General features: G+C 38.0%; 1 protein-coding gene across 1 annotated transcript; it reads right to left on the reverse strand.

Moving 5' to 3' along the window:
* slc22a2 (solute carrier family 22 (organic cation transporter), member 2) lies at positions 1-19,599 on the reverse strand. The gene is made up of 11 exons (XM_002933862.4): positions 19,085-19,599; positions 17,642-17,745; positions 15,437-15,591; positions 13,845-14,013; positions 12,054-12,168; positions 9,644-9,750; positions 5,504-5,718; positions 4,275-4,383; positions 1,502-1,614; positions 581-680; positions 1-126 (listed from the first exon to the last, which is right to left on the reverse strand). Exons 1-11 carry the CDS (start codon positions 19,469-19,471, stop codon positions 66-68), a joined length of 1,635 nt encoding a protein of 544 aa, XP_002933908.1. The 5' UTR covers positions 19,472-19,599; the 3' UTR covers positions 1-65.
* Between the last annotated feature and the right edge of the window lie 577 nt (positions 19,600-20,176).

Genomic DNA, 20,176 nt, shown 5'->3' on the forward strand with positions numbered 1-20,176 from the left:
TGAGTTATAGTTTAATTTATTGTTTTACACTAACAGAAAAAAAACTTTACAGCAGCAAAACACATTCATAGATCCACTTTACTAACTTCCAAGTAGGTTGTTGCCAATTTTGTTGTTTTCACTTGCCTGAAAAGATAAAGATAAGCAAAACAGGTTTTTATTTATAATAATACAACACTTGTTTGACCCATATTAGGGTCTTCTTCAAAGAAGATACAAAAGTGCTGCAAAAGTGCTAGAAGTACAGTTTCATGCAAAGACTTGAGTAATTGCACTCAGGGCTCTTATCAGACTTCAGATTACGTATACAAGTGCCACATGCAAACAGCCTGCAGTGTGTATGAGCCCTTACAAATCCATGGCACATAATTAATCCCAATGGAATGACAGTGCTAGGTTTAACATAGGGGGTTTAACTTTTAACCTAGGGAGAGTTTCATCAATTGGTGGTTGGATTTCTTATTTGTATTTATTTATTATCTTTAAATATTGGTCATTTAAAGTCCAATATTTCAAATATGAAAATATGTAAGAACTAGCAACTGTGTTGAATTAACACAAGGGTATGTTCTCCACTTACTTGTGCAAATTTTCTGCTTCTTCAATTGTCTCTGGAAGTGCTCTTCCCTTGGTTTCTGGGAGAAAGTACACCAGGATGCCAGAAACAGTCGCAAGTACAGCTATGCAGACAAAGCAATTAAAAACCCACAAAGAGGCGGTTTTATTGGAAGAAAATATATAACAAATATAGAATATTATATAGACATTGTTAAACCTTTTACCTACAATAAGCATGTATTTTATATTGTTCTATGCACAAGGCAAACCTAATATAATATGCATTTTTAGCACAAAATTATTCCTGATAATAAAGATAATTATTGCCCACATAATTTGCAGACTTTACTACCTACTACTTTACAGTCTCAGTAAGACCAATAACCTTCTGCAGAGACCCGTTTTATAAAAACATATGGGTATATGGAGTAATTTACCCCCTTTTAATACTGAAGAGTTTAATGACCAGGTCTTTGAACTCCAAGGTGACTTCTAATATCCTCATATTTTGCAGCCAAAAATTAAGCACTAAGTACTGATTATAACTGCTAACAGCAATAAGCACCTCTATAAGAATATAATTTACATGGTATGCATGGCTCTTGTGCATTACATAGAGAATAATGTACCCCCAATTGTAAGATATAAGGATATTGGAGGTCGCAGAGGAGTCCCATGACCATAAATTGAAAAAAAGCATGATTATGAAGGCTAAGTAATGATTTCTAATATTCTTATATTGTACAGCAGGGGCTACATTATTTATTATAATACACATTTCATTGAATCACGTGACACAAATGACATCACTAAGCACAGATTAGAACTGGTGATGAGTGAAATGTTTTGGCAGGCATGGATTTGCGATGAATCTCTGTGTTTTGCCATTGGCAGATTTTTTTGCGAAACGGACACAAAAATTTGCTCGTATTTATTGACTTACCAAATACAATAAGTGGTAGTTCTTGCCAAATAGCAGCTAATCGGTAAACAATAAAGGGCGTAATGACACCACCAAGATCACACATTGATGAGCAAACCATTATACCGAGATTCCTGTAGGGGGAAGAAATTAAATATGATGGTATGGAAATAAACTACTGACCATTACCAGGCTAATTTTATAGCATCTAAATGCGTATAAATGCAGACGGGGAATCAGCTGATCAGCTGCCCTTGCTCCCTCCTGTGGCTAAACTGAGAGGCACTGTGTCAGGCTGGGTGCAGAGACGCGGGGCGAATGTCAACTAATTTTGCTACTTGTACAGGTATGGGATCTGTTATCCAGAATGCTCGAGACCTGGGGTCTTCCGGATAAGGGATGTTTCTATAGTTTTGATCTCCATGCTTTACGTTTACTAAGAAAAAATTTAAACATGAAATAAACACAACAGGATTGTTTTGCATCCAATAAGGATTAATTATATCCCAGTTGGGATCAAGTACAAGGTTCTGTTGTATTATTAAAGAGAAAAAGGAAATCATTTCTAGAAATTAGAATCATTTGTTTAAAATGGAGTCTATGGGAGATTACCTTTTCGTAATTTGGAACTTTATGGATAACAGATTTCCAGATAACAGATCCTATACCTGCATATGTATGTATATATGTATATCTTTATTTATAAAGTGCTACTTATGTACGCAGCGCTGTACAGTATAATAGATTAATACAAACGGGGTTATTAAAATAATAATAGATAAATACAAAGTATAAAAATAAATACAAGTTAGAGTAGCAATAAGTTAAGAGTCAAAGAGGATGGAGGTCCCTGCCCCGTAGAGCTTACAATCTAGATAGGAGGGTAACTTACATACACAATTAGGCAAATATAAATGCTGTAGGTTACTGTGGATGACACTGCAATATAAGTGCTGGTTTATGTTGGGCTGGGTTAAGTGATACCGTTATTAAAAACATTTAAATGTTCCCTGGAGTTATTTGTTATGTATTTAGATCACAGATATTACAATAATTTTTCTGAAAAGACTTCACCAAATCAGAGACAGTGGTCCATTTGCTTGTTACTATTATGTTTTGTCCCTTCCCCATCCCCTTTGTGTGCACAGGACCCACTTTTGGATGAGGAGGTGGTAATGCCCATGGCCGTCTCTTCCATACTCTGTCCAGCGGGTTAGAGAGATACAGGTATGGGATCCCTTATCCAGACACCCGTTATTGCAAAGTTCCAAATGATAGGAAGGCCATCTCCCATTTAAGCAAATAATTCTGTTGTACTATCTCTGTAGTAATAAAACAGTACCTTGTACTTTGATGGTAACTAAGTTGCATGAATCCATTGGTGGCAAACAATGCCATTGGGTTTATTTAGGGGCCAATTTACTAAGGTTTTCTGAAAAATATAAAAAAAAAAACTTTTTTTCAAGGTTTACATATGTGTTTATTGCCAGTATATGATGGTTTTGTTTTTTTCTTAAAATATTTGACATAATTCGAAGTATTTTTAGACTGACAAAAAGTACGCCAGGTTTAAGCTGCCAAGAACTATTGAGTCCTATGGAGGCTTAGAATAGTAGAGAAATAGAATAGACAGGGACAGCCTGTCCTTGAAACATTTTAAAGGGGAAGCTAAACACAAAATTGTTTTCTATTTCACAAACTTTCAATGAGAAGTTAATCCCATCATTGTTTTCTATGTCACACAATTTTAAGGGCAAGTTAATCATACATTTTCAAGGGGAAGTAAATCACATGTTTTCAAGGGGAAGTTAATCCCATCATTGTTTTCTTATAACACACACTGTCAAGGGCAGTGATCCCCAACCCGTGGCTCATGCTCACCAACCCCTTGGATGTTGCTCTCAGTGCCCCGAAACCAGGTAGTTATTTTTGAATTCCTGACTTGGGGGCAAGTTTTGGTTGAATAAAAACAAGATTTCCTGCCAAATAAAGCCTCCTGTGAGCTGATAGTGTGCATAGAGGCTGCCTAATAGCCAATCTTAACCCTTATTTGGCTCCTCCATGAACTTTTATGATGCTTGTGTTGCTTTTTTTACATTTGACTGTGGCTCACGAGTAAGAAAGGTTGGGGATCCCTGGTCAAGGGGAAGTTAATCACACACTTTCAAGGGAAAATTAATCCTATCATTGTTGTCTATTTCACACACTTTCAAGGGGAAGTTAATCCCATCGTTGTTTTCTATTTCACACAGTTTAGTAAAACGCAAACACATTATTGTTTTCCAAGAATGAGCGCCAATACCAGAATGGCCACTGGAGCACTTCCTGTTTGTGAAAAATAAAGAGAATTCATGGGAATGAACGACCGTTTAAATCTCATTATTTTTTCTACTATATTTGAAAATATTCTCGAAAATATCGGAAAACTTTCACCAAAGTTCTCAAATTTTTCAAGAAACTTTCATGAGATCAACGTACAAATTATTGGGACTATTAATAAATATGTCACTGATCGAATTTCTTTCATCAAAAACTCTGTTTGTGTAAGTTTCCAAAAACAAAAAAAAATCTAATTTTTAGTAAATCTGCTGCTAATTTTTTTTTTTTTTTTTTTAGCTTAGTTAAGGTATGGAGATTCCAATTACAGAAAGAACCCTAATCCAGAAAACTCCAGGTCCTGAGTATTCCAATTAACATATTCCATATCTGCACTGATATTCATTCTTATAGATTATGTGCCATTTATCATTGTGCAAAACACATAAAAAGTGTTTTTGTAGTACTAAGTACTTACCTTATGAAGGTTGGGTAGAGCTCAGCATTGACCAAACAAACCATTTCATATGAAACAGTGATCCCCATTCTGCTCACACAGGACAATGTAATTATCAACCAGGAATATCCTGGAAAGATATAAACAGGGTCAATAAAATGAAAAATCCCTCTCTTTGTTATTTCTTAAGAAGCCATCCACAACAATAACTGAAATATACAGGGCCAGATCAAACAGGATTCTGATCAGTGCAGTCATGTTTGTAAGTAGTAAAGGAGAACTAAAGCCTAGAAAAGACTTGTCTAGAAAAGCTATATTTTAGACAATGAACTTGCTATACCACTGAACCATGACTTCAAAATGGTCCTCGGCAGGTAACTGACAGCAGCCCACAGTGCGTTGTAAATCATTTGAAAGAAAATTTAATGCTACTGTATGCACAGATCTTCATTGCTGAAACGACAAGGTGGCCTTGGGCTGATACAGAAGCTGAAAACTTAAAGTCTAGGATTAGGGTTGTCACCTTTGCTTCCCCACAGGTCCAATAATGTGTTTTTGACAATTACATTTTTGAGTGGGTGGTGGCATCATAGGGTTGGGCTAAGCAATGGCAGCTGATAGAATGGGTGACAAGTCCTATCCAGATTTTAAATCCGGAATAAAACTGGATAGGGGGCAACTCTACATAGCATTTGTTAAGCTCTAGTTAACCTTTAAGTAAGCTGATAAAATTGAACTAAAATGAACAACGGATTGTTCAGTAACAGATCATTGAGCAGCTAAGGACTACACCCAGGTCTTTTTGCGAGTCCTGGAGTTCCAAGCAGAATCATGGAGGTCACATTTCCCTTCTTCACCTGCACTTACTTTCTATTTTTAACTATTCATTAAAAATGCCAGCACCCGCCCTATGCAGACTTTTCTTATTCTTTCCAATGAGTAGTGAATTTATGTAGCAAAAAGGATCAAACCTTTAGTAGAACTTGAGGATACATCTGTCATAGAAGCTGAAGCTAAAGGTCTGATTATTAATCAGTCCTGATGCCGATTGCACTGGGATTTATGCTCCCATGTAATGTGATTTTAAATTGATTACTAGTCTTGTATCTTGAATTTTATGTTGTATTTATACTATATACTAGGAATATGCTGTAAATCATGTGAATATGCTAGTAAAGTAAAATTCAGATTTTTGCTTTTCATGGCTTGTTGTTCCCCCCTGGTAACCTTTACTTACTAGTTCACCTTACCATGTGGAATAAATGCAGTAATTAGACAAGTAATTCCTGTTATAATGCAGCACACTAGCCACGGGTAACGCCGGCCAACACGATCCACCGTGACAATTATTAATATTGCAGAAGGAAATTCAACAAGGGCAGAGATGAAGAAGTCAAAGTAAATGTTTTCCGCAGTAGATCCCATGTGCATAATTGAACCTTGATAAACTACAGCACATGTGAACCTGTAAAGAAAAACAGTTGCTTGCCACTTATGTACAATGCCACAACTCTCTTACAGGCTGTTATAGAAAATGTATTAGTGATGTGTTGATGTAACAGGCTCATTCATTGGAGCAATTGAATTTATAAACCTACTTTACATTAAAGGAGAAGGAAAGGCTAATAAAGAATTTATCTCCTGCTGCAGGCATACCTTCAGTTCTCTCAATAGTGCCCTTAAGTCTCCCCATATTTCTCCTGTTCAGATGATCAGAAGCATCATAGGAAAAAAAAATGCTGAGCTCCGTAAACAAAATTCCCATAATGCCTCACTCCTGCACCAAGACCAAGACCCCTGTACATGCAGTTTTTAAGATTATGAGGAAGCTTCCTGCTGATTGGCTTAGATCCACATTCCAAAGGGGGGGGGAGTTCTTAGCATTCTTGAGAGCTGCACAGATTCTGGCACAGGAATTAAGGAGACAAAGAGGCAGACAAGAGATCCTGTGTTTCTTTTGATAAAGGACTCAGTGCAGCATTACTGTAAGTGTTATGGCTGTATTTACATAGACCTTTCTGATAAATTTTCCTTAGTTCTTACCTTTCCTTCTCCTTTAACCTATCTAATACACCCCCCTTTGACTTCACCTATCCTTTTAAGGAGCCACTGGCCTGGTGTTTTTCTTACTGAAATAAAAGAGAGGTGTTCCATATACATTGCATGCCCTACAGTAGGCCAAAAATACGTTTAGCTCCATCTGTATGTTTGATGGTTTTGGTTATTGGTGTTAATTTCTTCAATAACACTTATCTTTAAATCAGTTAGACAGCCCCATTTCTAAACAACTGTCTTGATTCCCCCATGAACCCATATCAACAGATCATATATTGTACCTTTAATCTGACTTGTTTATAGCACCTTAGTAGTAGGTAACATAACTACAAAAGTGCCATCCTTTCATGTGTATATATTAGCAATATACTTCAGTAAATCTAGCCTTGGCTCTGTATAAAGACGGTGAGAATAGACTGAAATGAACTGTACTATAAAATATAATTACTGTTACGCAGTACTATGTAGCCTATGACTAAGTGCTCTTGGGTTAATAAAGGTTTTTGTTTTTTTATAAAGGACATGTAAACCCCAAATTTTCCTACCATGTATATAAGTTAGACACATCTGCCCCACCCAAACCACACCATTTGTATTGCATATTTCCCTACGTTCACAAGCACCATCAAATTTTTTTAAAACAAATAGCAACTTTCACCAGGCTACCATTTTTCCTCTTGCACACCTTCAGTGGCATTTCCATCTGCAAACAGCATGCGTGCACTGTAAAGTTCATGCAATGAAGAATGCAGCCTTACACAGGCAAAACTCTGATAACTCTGTAACGGTTAAGATGAGCTCAGGAGATGAGGTTAGGAGAAAAAACATGTTTCTCCAGCAGAGTGCACAGCAGAGTTTCTATGGAGACTAGCAGTGCTGTCTCTTCATTGGCTGCTAGACTGGAAGGTGTGTTTGGTAACCTGAGCCAAAGTCAATTCCTAAGGAAGGGGACCGAGGGGACCGAAAATCTTCATAGTCATTTTTTTGATGACCTATTTAGTGTTTTAAATGCAGGTATTTATACAGAGTCCCACTCCCTTCGCTGAGGGTCTGGGGCTGATGCACCTGGACCTCACTTCACATTTGGTGACTTTTTGCTTTTAACTCTCATTAAACTGTGATATACGTATGATTTATATGGATTTAATAAGGATATTAGCCTGTTTCGAAGAATGATAATAAAGCATGCTAACAGGAAGGTAAATTAAGCAGCACACTAAAGAAAGGTTATACAAACGGAATTGTACCCGCAAAAAATGATACCTTACAATGACCTTTTATTATTATTATTAAGAAGTATTTACCAAATATTATTACTAACAAGTATGTACAGGTATGAAATCTATTATGCAATGCTCAGTACCTGGGGTTTTCTGGATAATGGGTCTTTCTAATATGAATATAAGGTGTTGTCAGGCTTTGGTATTTTTTACCAAGGGAGGTTATAATTCATTTACTGAATTTATTATTGAATTAAATACAAAACATGCTTCTAATACTTCTAATAATTATTAGAATTAATTAGGAAATCATTTATTCCTGTCTAATAACAGTGGGGGATTGTATAAGAATAGGGTGAAGTTTTCAGACTGTTGATCAGAACCCACAAGTCATTGTATCATTGTATAACTGCATGAATTAAATGCCATATCAAAGATTACTGAACTTCAAGACCCAAAACCACTAGTGTCATGAATGCATTGAAGTAGCTTCCCGCAGAACTTCCAGTAACGATGAGATTCGCTTTTATGTGGAATCTAATACTGTTTATCTCTTGGGCTGGTATCTGTATTTTGTCTCTGATTTGCTAAGGCTAAACATGCAGGGTCAATATATTATCCCTTGTATAACTGGTAAATATTTCCCCCATGGTCTCATGTTTATGAAAATTTACTTGACTACACATGGGCATGTCCATGTCCCTTTGTATTCTTTTTGTTGGTTTTATATTAGTATTAGGCAAAAAATGCTTCATTGGTACTTTATATCTAAACGTGAGATCATCTTTCTGTATATTTGTAAAATTGTGCTCTATTTGAATGTGCTTTGTGCATACAGTCTGCCAGCTGCCAATTTACTGACTTTTGTTTCTTGCTGGCCTTGGATCCAGACCAAATACTATATGAAGATACCAGGTATGCACCGGTGCTACAGAGAATTCAACACAGGCCTTTTTGTGTTTTTAATGGTTCTTAGCATGCCCCAACTTGTGCAAATATACTTATCAATATACATGAATAAAATGTATCTTTATTATATGTGTTATGGTACTATTTTGGTAGGGCTTCATGCATCCCTAATTCTTTTCTACTAAAGATGGATGGACTGTTAATTCCCTTTAAAGTATGTGCATAAAATAGGTGAGTTTTAGAACAGATAATTTCTGAATGATTCAAAATAAGTTGTACTAATATAGAGATGCCACTAGATGTCAGAGCAGCAGAAGAAAAAATCTTTTTAATAGCCAAGATCTAGTAACTGCAGTTTTATATGTGTTTATGGTGAAGAACCATAGGATAAGATCATGGTCGGCCTTTGGGAAGTTCAACACCCCCACCTGCCCCATTTTCCCTGTACAGGGTGTGCAGGCCTTAGCAAATCTTCCTCACGCCCCCATCACTCTTAGAAGCACGGATTTTGCATTTTTATCCTATACAAGTCATGGAACTTGTCTTAAGATCCATGTATTTTATTATTTAATGGGGGTCTGTCTCCCATTTGACATTTTCCATGCTGTAAGCAAAACTAAAGAGCGGATATATAAAAACTCACCCACGTTTTTTTCATTCCTATAGAATTTTCAGAAGTGTCATTAATCAAATGGTGAATGCTAACTTTCACCCATTGATACATACGCTTCTAAAAATCCCAGTAAATGGAACGTGGGTGAGTTTTTAATGTATTATGTTCTAAATTTGCATTTTGATAAGTGCCAGCTAAGGCATTCTTGGAAACAGTTTTAAAATTATATTTCTAATAACCTATAATTTGTTCTGATACAGCATGTATTGCCATTGTCGTCAAAAGCCTTTTAGACCATCAGCTACAACGCCATGCAAAGGTATTCAGACCCGTGGTTAGTCCTCTCATTTTACTGAACAAATCTTACACTCAAATTGGGCCCTTTGTGTGATATTTTTATTTGAAAGAGATGAAATACAAAATGTACTTATTTGGTGTGACATGGTTCCTGTTAGAAAAATCTGATCTTAATCCAGTTGAGATGTGATGCCTGCGCATTCTGGTTTTGTGAGGCAAACTCATTTGAAATCAGGTATCTTTTTCTCTTTAGGAATAACTATTATGCAATTTAACATGCCAGTGATATGTCTTACCATATGTACATCAGAATCAAAGTGTGCTTCCTGATCTGAGGGGTCCTGACTAAGTCCAAGAAAGATGGAACTTGCTTTTCACCAGCTTCTTCATCAGCCGTTAGACTCTGTGAATAAATATATTTGTTTGTGGAGATGTTTATATTATCAAAACAATCTCACAGATTTTGATACCCGCCACCATCAGTGCATGGGTTCTGAATATCCACAGATCTGTACAGGCTGATCAGTATGTGGTTGACCAATTCTTATGGTACAAGAATATACACTGCTCACAAAAAATAAAGGGAACACAAAAATAAGACATCCTAGATCTGAATTTAATGAAAAATTTTAATTAAATACTTTGTCCTTTACATAGTTGAATGTGCTGACAACAAAATCACACAACAATTATCAATGGAAATCAAATTTATCAACCCATGGACGTATGGATTTGGAGTCACACTCAAACTTAAAGTGGAAAAAAACACTACAGGCCGAACCAACTTTGATGTAATGTCCTTAAAACAAGTCAAAATGAGGCTCAGTAGTGTGCGTGGCCACATGCCTGTATGACCTCCCTACAAAGCCTGGGATGCTCCCACACAAATGGCTCAGGTAGTGCAGCTAATCCAGGACGGCACATCAATGCGAGCTGTGGCATGAAGGTTTGCTGTGTCTGTCAGCGTAGTGTCCAGAACATGGAGGCGCTACCAGGAGACAGGCCAGTACATCAGGAGACATGGAGGAGGCCGTAAGAGGGCAACAACCCAGCAGCAGGACCGCTACCTCCGCCTTTGTGCAAGAAGGAACAGGAGGAGCACTGCCAGAGCCCTGCAAAATGATCTCCAGCGGCCCACAAATGTGCATGTGTCTGTTCAAACGGTCAGAAACAGACTCCATGAGGGTGGTATGAGGGCCAGATGTCCAAAGGTGGGGGTTGTGCTTACAGCCCAACACTGTGCAGGACATTTGGCATTTTCCAGAGAAGACCAAGATTGGCAAATTCACCACTGGTGCCCTGTGCTCTTCACAGATGAAAGCAGGTTCATACTGAGCACATGTGACAGACGTGACTGAGTCTGGAGACACCGTGGAGAACGTTCTGCTGCCTGTAACATCCTCCAGCACGACCGGTTTGGCAGTGGGTCAGTAATGGTGTGGGGTGGCATTTCTTAGGGGGGCCGCACAGTCCTCCATGTGCTCACCAGAGATAGCCTGACTGCCATTAGGTACCGAGATGAGATCCTCAGACCCTTGTGAGACCATATGCTGGTGCGGTTGGCCCTGGGTTCCTCCTAATGCAAGACAATGCTAGACCTCATGTGGCTGGAGTGTGTCAGCAGTTCCTGCAAGACAAAGGCATTGATGCTATGGACTGGCCCGTCTGTTTCCCAGACCTGAATCCAACTGAGTACATCTGGGACATCATGTCTCGTTCCATCCACCAACGCCACGTTGCACCACAGACTGTCCAGGAGTTAGTGGATGCTTTAGTCCAGGTCTGGGAGGAGATCCCTCAGGAGACCATCCGCCACCTCATCAGGAGCATGCCCAGGCGTTGCAGGGAGGCCATACAGGCACGTGGAGACCACACACACTACTGAGCCTCATTTTAAATTGTTTTCAAAGTTGGATCAGCCTGTAGTGACTATGTAAATTTTCATTCATCCAGGTCATGGTATATCTAGTATAAATAAATCTAAAGCAACTGGACTTGTTAAGTAATCATTGAAGACATTTCACTACTCATCAACTTGAACTGAATTTATTTATACTAGATATCAGCCTGTAGTGTTTTTTCCACTTTAATTTTGAGTGTGAATCTAAATCCAGACCTCCATGGGTTGATAAATTTGATTTCCATTGATAATTTTTGTGTGATTTTGTTGTCAGCACATTCAACTATGTAAAGAACGAAGTATTTAATAAGAATATTTCATTCGTTCAGATCTAGGATGTCTTATTTTTGTGTTCCCTTCCCTTGAGCAGTGTATATATCCACAGCACAAATTTGACTCAATATGGACTACAGTGCAGGTTTTAAGACTATTTGCAATGGTACAGTTGCCTTGAGAGAAACTTCCGCGATTTTGGGGAAATCGCGGCGCCGCCTATGCCATCCCACCGGCAATTTACATTCTCGCTGGTGGGATGGCATTTCGGGAAGATTAGTCGCCTGCGACAAGGGAGATTTGTTGCGGGCGACTAGTCTCCCCGTGTGCCAGAGCCATAGGAGTTCTGTCTATCATCCTGCTGTACATTAGGCTGCCCCTTCATCAGTTGCTTTGCCTCCCCCTCCCCCCAGTCCCCCATGGACATTCACATCACAGTATAGAAACCAGTGCATTAGGGGGTACTATAATAATATACTAGATTCATGTATTTAATGTCCAATCCTGAAAATAATTTGAAGAGTATTTTTTACCTCTAAAAAATCTGGAACCATTTTCCCATTTTTTTTGGCAATTGTGTGGATGATGGCTTTGGCTTCTGCCTTTCGATTCTGTGAGATGAGCCACCGGGGTGATTCTGGCACACACCTGGGAAAGTCAATATTGATCATTAATCCATTGCACAAAGCACATAATCTAATAAACTCTGTGTATCCGCCAACAAATCCAGAGACAGAACTGTTATAGTTATTATTTATTCATGTTATTTATTTGTTTTTATGTTAAAAAAACAGATGTATGTCACTAGTTTTTCTTTTTAGCTGGTTTATATTGTGTAAATGTATATAAAAGCACCACTATATTCTTAGAGCTTACAGGTGAATTGTCTCATTTACATACAAAGGGCGGTGTGCAATTTTCAGACAGAAATTACCATGTTGTTTCCCACAATGCAATCCTTTTTGCGAAGAATTCCAGCATTCATTGCCAGCGTGCGCCAAGTTGCCTCCAACGCTATTCTGTGTGTCACATGTGCACATTTTCAGATGCAACTTGCAGAAAAACATTTTTTAGAGTGTAATTTGCAGGTATTTGCTGCATCAAAAATGGCATTACTGCGTGATTCACTCAGGAAAACTTTGTAGCAGCTATTGACACAACTTGCTGTGAGACCCCTGGAATGGATTCCAAGAATCAGTACGCACTCTTGTGCCCTATTCATCAGAGCAGACTGACTGAGTACGTTGGCATTCAGGGCAACTATATGGAAGTTTAAGGTACATGTTTGATCAAATGTACCTATAATTAATAGTGTAAAAATGCAAACTAATTTGTGTCCATTTTAGTGTGCTGCCCTCGCGCTTACAGTATCTCTCTGTACAAGCTATGAGAGAAACAGCAAAGCCCCATGAAGAGCAAAAGTGCAGGACAACATTCACATAGGGGTGCTGGCTGGGATTTATTTGTAATAAAAGGAGATAAGCACAAAAGAAAAGATAACAGAGGAACGAGAAGAGTCAGATAGGAAAGAGATAATGAGAATACTGGGAGAAAGAGAAAGAGTAGCAAATGAGAAAGAATGGAAGTGTGCAAAAGAGAAAGGAGACCGCAAAAGGTGATGCTGGGCAAAAATTGTACAAAATAAGGGTAAGAATGAAACAGGAAAAGTAGAATAAATAGGAATGAAATAGAAAAAATGGGGGAGACTAAAGGGGAAAGCAAAACAGGAAGGGGAGTGAGAGAAGTGGGAGCAAAGGGAAAGGGAGAGCAAAGGGAACATATAGAAAGAATTTGTGCAGAGCTTTACAAGAAAAAGAGAAAAGTAAAGTAGAATGTGAAGGTGGATGGAAAAGAGAGAGAAAAATGGAATGAGAGAAAAACTGCAAGAGGAGAGAAGGAGGAAGGGAAAAAGAGGGGAAAGTGCTACAAGCAAATATAATGAACGAAAAGGAGAAAGGAAAATAGAGAGAGGAAATGGGGAGAGGCAACTGCAAATATTATTGCAATGCTGGCTTTAATCTGCTGTGTGTGCTGAGAAATGGTAAATATTGGGGTCAATGTCAATGTACCTGTATACTTGACACTGCAAATATTCAGGTCAGTGGCAAGTCTGCTCCTATGTGTATGTGCCTGGAAAGTTAAAATTCATAAGTCTGAATGTCATATATATATATATGTTAATAACAAATTGTGGCCATTGCCTCTTGTAACTTAAAATGTATGTGAGGAAGTATTCCCTGCTTTGTATTACATTACATTCATTACAACTCCATCATGATTGTTCCTTAAGAATCACTGGATTGTTTGGGGTATTTTTTTCATACCAGTAATATGCCAAGAAAAAGAAATATGGTATTGTGACTGTCATCTGCAACCATCTCCAGTGTGGGAGGACATAGGCCACTCCTGAGAGCAGCAGAAGGCCAACAGTAAATGCAGCCTGGTAGACGATTCCAACTGTCCGTCTGTGTTCCAAACCAACAAACTCTGCAACTGAAACAACATAGGTATCACTATCTTTGTGCATTAAGGTAATGTGTATATCCAGCCAGCATAATCATGGCATCACTACAGTATATATGGAATTATGAAGAATGGTTCGGTAACTTTTAACCCTCTTTTTCAACCCCACCTCTGTTGAAAGACATGAGCAGGACACCCCTTACTAGGTCATATTAGATTAAAATAGACTAAGCAACCAGTAGGCATTTTATGGGTTAAGAATCTTTCTGGCATTTGAAGGCAATTAAGACGATGTGAACCACAGAATGTTTATCCTGCAGTAAAACAACCCTAGCACCTCATGCACAATACATATCTATGAAATGTAAACACAGTAAATAACTGAACGACCTTGTGCAGATAAAGGGAATAATAAAGGAACATCTTTGCCGTTCTTTATGTAGAAGAGAAATTTAGGTTGCGCAAGATTAAATGTTTTCTTTCGTGCATATAATTTCTCACAATTCACTCCAGTCTATTGGTGTATGGTACAGATGAAGGTACATGTATCATGAAGGTACATGTATGATGTAAGATTCTCCAAAAAAAAGAAAATGTAATTAAAGACAAAAAATAATTTATTGGGATATAGAAAATGACTTAATGTGTGTTGTGCCTGTTGGGGTTTTGGAGAATCTCACATTATACCTTCATGCAGACCCTTCACTTGAACTTTCTAAATTCTTTCTCTGCCTTTCCCTCTTTTTTGCTTAATAATCAGCCAAATCAAAATAGAATATTCTATTATACCTGTTATCTATTTAGTGGACTTGGTGTACCCATTGTGCTTGTAAACTTAGTGGCATTTTATTGGCTTAAAAAGTGACACCAACCTTTTGTAACAGTGTTGCTCCACTCGAAAACATTAAAACATGTTAGGAGTTTTAGGTTAGCAACGTCAGGGTTGGCTTCTTAAAGCAGCACCGTTCCATAAACATTTTCATCTACTGTCCAGTTATAGTGGTTCAGCTGATGCAAGGGTATCCTCTCTAGCCATCCCCTGCCTCTGGCTGCACCCAGCTACCTATTCAATGTTCCTGCGATCACCACTATTAGCCAGGCCAGAAGGTAATGGTGCTGGAAAAGGCAGCAGAGGCATATGTTAAGTGCCTGGTACCCACCCCACCCAGACACATTGCTCTATTGCCTGCCCCTGGTAAGGCCCAGCACTATATCAGCATGCACACATTGTATTGGAATGTCAACTGTATTAGATAATAACGAGATTTTCACTGATAGGAAAAGTCTTCTTTATTATTTCCCAGTAGTCGTACTTTGATATATAATAACAGTGCAGATCTGAAAGTGTAGATCTGATTATAGTTACAAAGTCTAACAAGTAGTTTGAATTTATACAATTTAGATATGTTCACAAGTTACTTTTTCTGTTTTCTGTTTCTCAAAAAATTCTTACCTAGTATATAGCCTGACAGCCAACACCCTTTGCTGACAAACCCCTGAATAAAACGGAAAGTGACAACTAAGGGGTAGTTGGGAGCAAACGCCATCAAAATTCCAAAAATACCAGTAATTAAGATAGAAGATATCAGAAATGGTTTGCGGCCAAATCTAAAGAGGCAGAAACACAGACAGTTACTCTTTCATATCAACCAACACATACATGACCTGCATAATCTTAACAGTGATCACAAAATGAGTTAAAAACCTGTGATGGCCATGTTTTATAGTTAGTAATGTAAGCCAACATACAACTGTTTCTCTCCCTCAGTTCTGTACGACCCAAAGCAAAGATACTGTCATATCAGTTTATCAATGCACAGGTTTGTACTGCTGGAACTTTCTCTCTGGTACCCTGTCTGCCCAAAAAGATCAAATGTCAAACACCAGCACCCTTACACAGGAAGGCATGCCACCTACAACTGCTGGGAGCTTGTTGAGAGCATGTTGCTCAATTTTTTCTGTTCTTTTTAAATCTGAGAGTTTTTCCATTCACTGCCCCTGGGGTTTCTCTGCAAGCTGAACTAAGGCAATTATTAGTTGCTAATAGCCTGAATGACTAGTAAAGGCTTGAAATTAAAATGTTCAAAGGGGGCTTTTGTTCTACACCTTTCAATTCCCAAATACACTGTCCATCTTTTGCGTTTTTGTTTGGGGTTGGTGCTCCCCACATGCTGTTCCAGGACCTCTGACATGCTCAGATCAGCAACAAAGCTGGTGCTAATGCCCTGAGATGGGGTTTAAATGTTGTGTCTTTTACACATGTTCTTCCAGGAGGAGCACACCTGCAGTTACCTAAGGGCAGATCAATGAACTATAAACCAAACCTATTCTAACCAGTTTATCATATGACCAAAAAAGAATTCTCATTCAGACTATGTCACCTGGTTTCTGTGCTCAGGGCTTTACTTATGGTTAGATAAAATTACTCTGTGGGAGGATCACTGTCAGCTGATCTGAGCATGCTCATGGTCCAGGACTGCAATGCCAAATCTAATTTATTGTGCTGTGTAAAAAAACGGCAACAAAATTTGCCACACATTGCAAGGCTTCACCACGTAAAAAAAAAATGGCATAATTAAATAATAAATAAATAATCCTCTGGAATAAAATAATAGTGTCAAATCTGGCGTTTGGATGGCAAAATTTGCCATTTATTTTACACAGCTTTTTACACTTTTTTTTTGCAAATTTGATTTCAGCCCATACAGACACGCTGGACAAGATGGCGGCGCCGTTCACTGAAACAAGTGTGTAGGTTCTAGTATGTGTATTTCTGTAAATCTTTCATTAGGCAAGCCAGGAATATAGCATTTTTACACAGCTATAGTAGTACTATTGAATAGTGTGCTTAATAGATTTTGACTTTCCTTCTCCTTTAATGTAAATGTGACAGATTGGCTGTGTTTATGAGTGTGAAAGCTGAACAAAACCCTTAAATGAACATGAGTGTCCCTGGAGACCCCCCTCTCAAACCACATATGCTTTCCTTCCCTAATATAGTTAATATCTTCTGCTGTAAGCAATCACAAAAACTTAAACAATGGTCTGGCTTTAACTATACATGCTGTGCAGTCTTGTCAGAGACGATTTAGCAGCACAAGATGGCACCTTTGAACTCCACTGTACAACTCTGCCTTTTCTTAACATGTCAAATGAACATTATTGGGGGGGGCAAGGTAGTGCAGTTTGGGGTGGGTGACTCTCCAGGAACACTAGGGGGCCGATTCATTAAAACACGAGTTTGAATCCCGAATGGGAAAAATTTGGATTGGATACGATAATTTCTGAAAATCGCAAATATCACGAAAATGCTTACGAAGAAATCGTATTAGTCACGATAATATCGTATTGGCGATCCGAAAGTCACTAAATTTTCGTACCAAACGATTGTAAACAGCGGCAGAACCTTCCCGAATTTTTTTCGCTAGCGTACGAAAAAGTTGCGCGGGTGTACGGAAAAGTCGAGCATTCGTGTCTTGATAAATCTCCCCCTAAATGTCATGTAAGGATTTTATGTTTTATGATTCAGCACACAGTATTAATGCTGGGGTGCCCCATTAGTCTAACCATGAGTTACCGGGAAAACACTTCAAGCTAAGTTTAAACATTTCAAAAAACATGTAACCCCCCCAAGATTGGATAAAATTGGTTCACATACCGGTCTGCAATATATCCACTGATCAAGCCGCCAATAAAGAATCCGATGTTGACACATGATTGAAAAAAGTCCAACTTCCAGGAGTCACCACAAACAAGATTAAACTGCAGAGGTGTTGCATAAATGAAGTTTAACACTCAGGGCAGTAGGTTAATGTGTATAATGAAAAGACATACCAAGCAAAGGACCACACATGAGAGCCATGCAGTGACATGAGTTTTAGAAAGAGGCAGGTCCTTTTAACCAAAGTAGTGTAAACACTGGAATTTCAGTTATTCATCTAATCAAATTAATATGGTATGTGAGACCTTAGATGAAACATATCCCATATCCTTTACATGCCCAGATATACCTCTTATGTTGAAGGCCACAAGCAGTTCAGATCAGATGCCAGTGATCCGCTTGCAGAGGCACATTAATAGTGTTTTGGCCAAGGACCAGTTGGCAAATTGCTAAGGAGGATGCCTAGCATAGCTGTGGATGTGAGTCTAAACCCGGATAGCTGATGCCAACTTTTTTTTAATAGGTAGATTGTTTGTAAATTGTGTTTTATTCATACACTGGTTATAATTGATTTAAATTGCAGTAAATTATTGTGCGACAGGGTAACTGCAGTTGACTCCTCAGTATATAAGAAAAATATCAAATATATAGAAAAGTAGACTCCCCCGTAGATCAACTAAGCTCTAGATAAAAGTGCCATGAATCAACACAATTACCTAGGCCCCACTGATCTTTTCTATTACTTGAACCTACAATTTTCTAACCAAAACAAGGCCCCTATAATTTAGTAACTGAAAGGGAGTTTAATAAGTCACATGTTTGGTCATTAGCTAAACGTTTTTCTACGCGAACAAAGTACAGTACAATGAAGCCTGCTAAGACATTTTTACTGAATATCAGAACATTTGTGTTTTTTTCTTGTGCAAAACTGATACACAGGAATGTACACATGGTGAACATACTATATAGTTGATGTGTAAAAGAACATGGCTTTGTTTCTATGTCTATGTAGAAATTCTGCTTCTGAAGGCTGGAATTGTCTCTTCATTGTATGTTCCATTAGCTTGGGTCAAGCAGTGCAAGAAGTGCAAAGCCTTCATAACTGTGACTATATTTCTATATACACCAAAATAACTGTACTTGTGCTGCACTCAAGGGATGTGGTAGTACTGCAAATAAGTAAGAAAATAATTTCATTATAAAAACAACAAGAAAACTGTAAACAAACTAATCACCCTGTTTATGGTAACAGTAAGACGCCTGACACATACAGTAGCTGGAAAGGGCATCCTCTCTTGCTGCCTAGCAATGACCAGTGCTGTGATTTTGCCACTGGCATGGAAGGGGTAAAACAAAAAACATCACTATGAAGAAAGAATAATAAGAAACTAAAATAATTAGGCTAATATGATGTGCTGCTGTTCAAGTATTCCATCTTACCTCTGTTACAAGGGATGATCCGGTGGTGTTATAATCCCATCCATCTTTACAGTTTGTTATTGGCAGCTTGCTGGTGATATTTAATGATGAATTTGTGCAGTTCAGAGATGTGCTATTCCAGTCTACATCATACTGATAACACTGACTCATATATAAAGAATCAGTAGAGCCATTTGGTCCTGTATAGTTAAGTGTCCATTCACACTCGTTGCTTGGTTCCGGAATCCCAGCACTAACACACCTGTAATCAGGTACAAAGCCTAGGAAAACTATGCCCACGTAAATGGGGGAAAACACAACTGATATGAAACACAAAAGTATAAATATCTGCTTTTGAAAGGCATCAAACTCCCCGATGTGTTCCAAAAGTTCATCAAAAGTTGCCATGTTGGTTTAGAGAAAAATAAATCTATTTAGAAATTAAAAAAAACAAAAACCTATTCAAATCCAGAAATATTTTCTAAAGAAAGGGTTTGGAAGTCCTCCCCATTGTATTATATACTGGCAGCTGCTGTGAAGTCCAGAGTAGAGATTAAATGTTTTACCAAGTTAAACATTTCTGTTTGCTCTTACAAATCAGTAACACGAGAGAGTCATAAAATCAAAGCTGTAACTCACTCTAATCATGAAATGACCCTTAATATAATTTATTATTATTAAAATTTGATATAAAATGATCTAAAGCAATCTAAGGCATCAATTGGGCATGGATTACATTGAATTACTTAATTAATTTTTTAAACCCTAATGATAAACATCACCCAAGGGTTCAAGGGCACAGAATGTCATCGTTTTGCATTACTTTGTTTTGGCTTTGTAATTACAGGAGAAGAGGTTGCTGGAATAATAATGGTCTGCTTTTAGTCTGAATAGTATTATTGTCCTTTTATCATTAAAATTCCACGAGTATCAGAACTTTTACAGATGATCAGGAGAGGTATGCATTAGTTATGCGTGGGATATATATAATATGAAAATAATAGCACAATGCAAGACAAATTTGATAGCTGGTCATGTACAGGCCAATAAAGTTCCCTTTGTCAGGACAACATAAAAATGAAAAGGTGGTGCTTAAAGAAATAATGTAGACCC

The sequence above is a fragment of the Xenopus tropicalis genome, chromosome 5 (assembly GCF_000004195.4).
Source record: "Xenopus tropicalis strain Nigerian chromosome 5, UCB_Xtro_10.0, whole genome shotgun sequence".
NCBI lineage: Eukaryota > Metazoa > Chordata > Amphibia > Anura > Pipidae > Xenopus > Xenopus tropicalis.

Excerpts from the sequence above, each read along its gene's own strand:
- slc22a2 (XM_002933862.4), bottom strand. The coding sequence starts at position 19,471 with ATGGCAACTTTTGATGAACTTTTGGAACACATCGGGGAGTTTGATGCC. Across the intron at positions 14,014-15,436 it reads GCTGTCAGGCTATATACTAG|TTGCAGAGTTTGTTGGTTTG; the intron begins GTAAGAATTTTT and ends ATGTTGTTTCAG. Across the intron at positions 127-580 it reads GAAGCAGAAAATTTGCACAA|GCAAGTGAAAACAACAAAAT; the intron begins GTAAGTGGAGAA and ends TTATCTTTTCAG.